Source organism: Nicotiana sylvestris, chromosome 3 (genome assembly GCF_000393655.2).
Source record: "Nicotiana sylvestris chromosome 3, ASM39365v2, whole genome shotgun sequence".
Taxonomy (NCBI): Eukaryota; Viridiplantae; Streptophyta; class Magnoliopsida; order Solanales; family Solanaceae; genus Nicotiana; species Nicotiana sylvestris.
The window spans coordinates 20,888,011-20,890,842 of record NC_091059.1 but is presented as its reverse complement, the minus strand read 5'-3'; the positions used below and the strand labels follow the sequence as shown (position 1 = coordinate 20,890,842).

Below are 2,832 nucleotides of genomic sequence, written 5' to 3'. Positions count from 1 at the left end.
AGAGGAAATAATACTCAACTATTGAAAATTATTGGGTAGTCATTTAGAAATTATTTGCATATCAAAAGAACCTTCCATTAGAAATATATCATATTAACAACGATAGCATTACACGTCATTGAAAGGGACACAAACTTGGTTTCTTTAATGAAATTAACTACATTCTCAACATCATAATTAGTTATTTCTTCAACTCACTATCATATCATACTCTTGTTACAGTTAACCGGATAGAATTACGACTTAAGTCAAGCGATACACTAATCGATTAACCTTTTCACACCTATTCCCTGTGGGATTCGACCCCAACCTTGTTGGGTTATTATATTTGACACCGACTTCCTTACACTATTTAATTAAAGTGTAATTTGAGCGTATCAAATTTTGGCGTCATTGCCGGGGCATACGATTTTGAAATTACTAATTAGTGTGTGCTTTACTTTACGATTTATTCTATTCCATCACACTTTGCTTGTTTTGCTTGACGTTGATAGGAAAACATGGCCAAATATGAAGAAGAAATGGAGGTGGAAATGGAATAAAATCCTTTTGCTGACATAGAGGATTACATTGAGGATACAAATGCTATTGTACCTCCGGTCGTTGGCGCTGCAACTTTTAAGGTGGAACATGGTTTAATCCTTATGCTCAAAGCGGAGGGGTTTTTCAGGAATACCAGTGATGATGATCTGACACAACATCTTAGAAACTTCTTGGGTGTGTGTGTGATGCACAAGAAAAACAATGTCACAGCTGATGCCTTAAGGTTGAGGTGCTTCAAGTACTTAATAGTTGGGGACACAAGGAAATGGCTTCAAAATCTGCCACAAAACTCCATTCATTCTTGGGCCGAACTTGTCCAAGCATTCTTAGCTAAATGGTTCCCTCAAAGTAAGAAATCTGAGCTCCGGGATAAAATCTTCTTTTTCAAGCAAGTACCCGGAGAACATCTACATGAGGCATGGGGTCTGTTCAAATTATATTTGGTGAGGTCTCCCACTCATGGTTTTCAGGATTCCATCTTGTTGGAAAAATTCTACATGGGCCAAGATCCGATGAACCAATCTATAGCCAAGAATGCAGCTGACAGATCTTTTATGGACAAGGCATTCACAAGGGTTACACAGAACCTTGACAAAATGGCACAACATAATCAAGCTTGGCACTCCGAGGACACCACAGGTGGAATTGCATATGGTTCTCCCTCCTTGTCCAACCTAATTAAAGAGAATCAAGAGAGAGATCAAGTAATTGCAGGGCTTGCCACAAATGTCAACGTGTTGACAAAAATGTTCACGGAAAGTCAAACAAAAAAGGTGAATGTGGTGGAGGATGTGCAACCTATATCAAATGATGATTTTGAGGAAGCAAACTACATCAAAAACCCTCAAGGAGGGTGTCAAAAACAACAATACCAAGGTCAAGGACAACAAAATCAATGGAGGCCAAACCTGCAAGGGCAAGGCAACCAACAATGGCAAAAGGACCAAGGTGGCTCAAATCAAGGATATTGGAACAACAACAACAACTTCACAAACCGGAGTTCAAACCCTTATGTTCCTCCAAAGGGTCAATATTCAAATCAAGGTTCCTCGAGTGAATCTAAGTTTGAAGGCATGCTTGAACAGGTATTGCAAAATCAAGAGAAATCTGACACTTCTATGAGGAACATGACCGAGCTTGTTGGCTCTCATGCCATATCCATTCAAAAATTGGAGATGCAAATGAGAGACCTCTCTAGGGAACAAAATCCAAAGCAAAAGGGAACACTCCCTAGTGACACAGTTGCAAACCAAAGGTGTAGTGGGAGTGGCCCAACTTCTCATGTCATGGCAATTACTTCTCGGAGTGGGAAGGTACTACAAGGAGAGGGTGAACAAGTGGCTGAGGTAGAAGTGTCCAAACAACGGGTTGCGGTTGAAGAGCCAAATGTGGTCGAAGTTGAGAAGATTCCGGAAGATTTGCAAGTGCAAAAAGAGAACCAGGAAGAGGTAAAGAAAAGGGTAAAAGAGACACAAAAAACTCTTCCACCTATTCCTAGACCTACTCCTCCATTCCCTCAAAGACTCGCTAGGACGGTTGATGATAGCATACTCGAAAAGTTCCACGACATTATCAAGCAATTATCGGTGAATATTCCATTTGTGGAAGTATTTCAAGAGATGCTAAGTTTTGCTAAAGATTTGAAAGACTTTATTAACAAGAAGAGAACCACCAAAAATAAAGTGGTGAATCTGACTTACCGGGTTAGTTCCATCATTGCAACATCCACCGTTCAAAAGAAAGAAGACCCGGGAGCTTTCACCATTCCTTGTACCATTGGGACACATGATTTTGCAAGAGCCCTTTGTGATAATGGGGCTATTATAAACTTGATGCCTCTTTCCATTTACAAGAAAGCAGGGTTAAGTATATCAAGGACCACAAGTATGAGATTGCAAATGGCTGATGGTTCCATAAAAAGACCGGTGGGAATTGTTGATGATGAACTTGTTAAAGTGGGAAAGTTTCATTCACCCGCTGATTTCGTAATCCTTGATTGTGCGGTTGACAAAGAGATCCCTATAATTTTGGGGAGACCATTCCAAGCCACATGAAGAGCATTAATGGATTCGGAACGGAATGAGATCAAATTTTGTGTGAATGATAAAGAGGTTACATTCCAACCAAGCAAGGGTATGAAACTACCACATGAATATGATAGAATCTTGGTGATTGATGTTGTTGATAAAGTGGAAGATGCGGTTGAAATGAAGATGGAAGAACAATGCCTCGGTGAGGCGTTGGTGGATATTTTGGTGAACTTTGATGGTGAAGATATGGAAGGATATA

At 40.0% G+C, this 2,832-nt stretch overlaps 1 protein-coding gene across 1 annotated transcript; it reads left to right on the top strand.

The window, feature by feature from the left end:
• The first annotated feature begins 644 nt into the window (after positions 1–644).
• LOC104247022 (uncharacterized) lies at positions 645–2,597 on the top strand. Its single transcript, XM_070168842.1, has one exon. The coding sequence runs from the start codon at positions 645–647 to the stop codon at positions 2,595–2,597; it is 1,953 nt and encodes a 650-aa protein (XP_070024943.1).
• Positions 2,598–2,832: the final 235 nt, after the last annotated feature.

Bases quoted from the DNA above. Each gene is read 5' to 3' on its own strand.
- LOC104247022 (XM_070168842.1), top strand. From the start codon at position 645: ATGCTCAAAGCGGAGGGGTTTTTCAGGAATACCAGTGATGATGATCTG.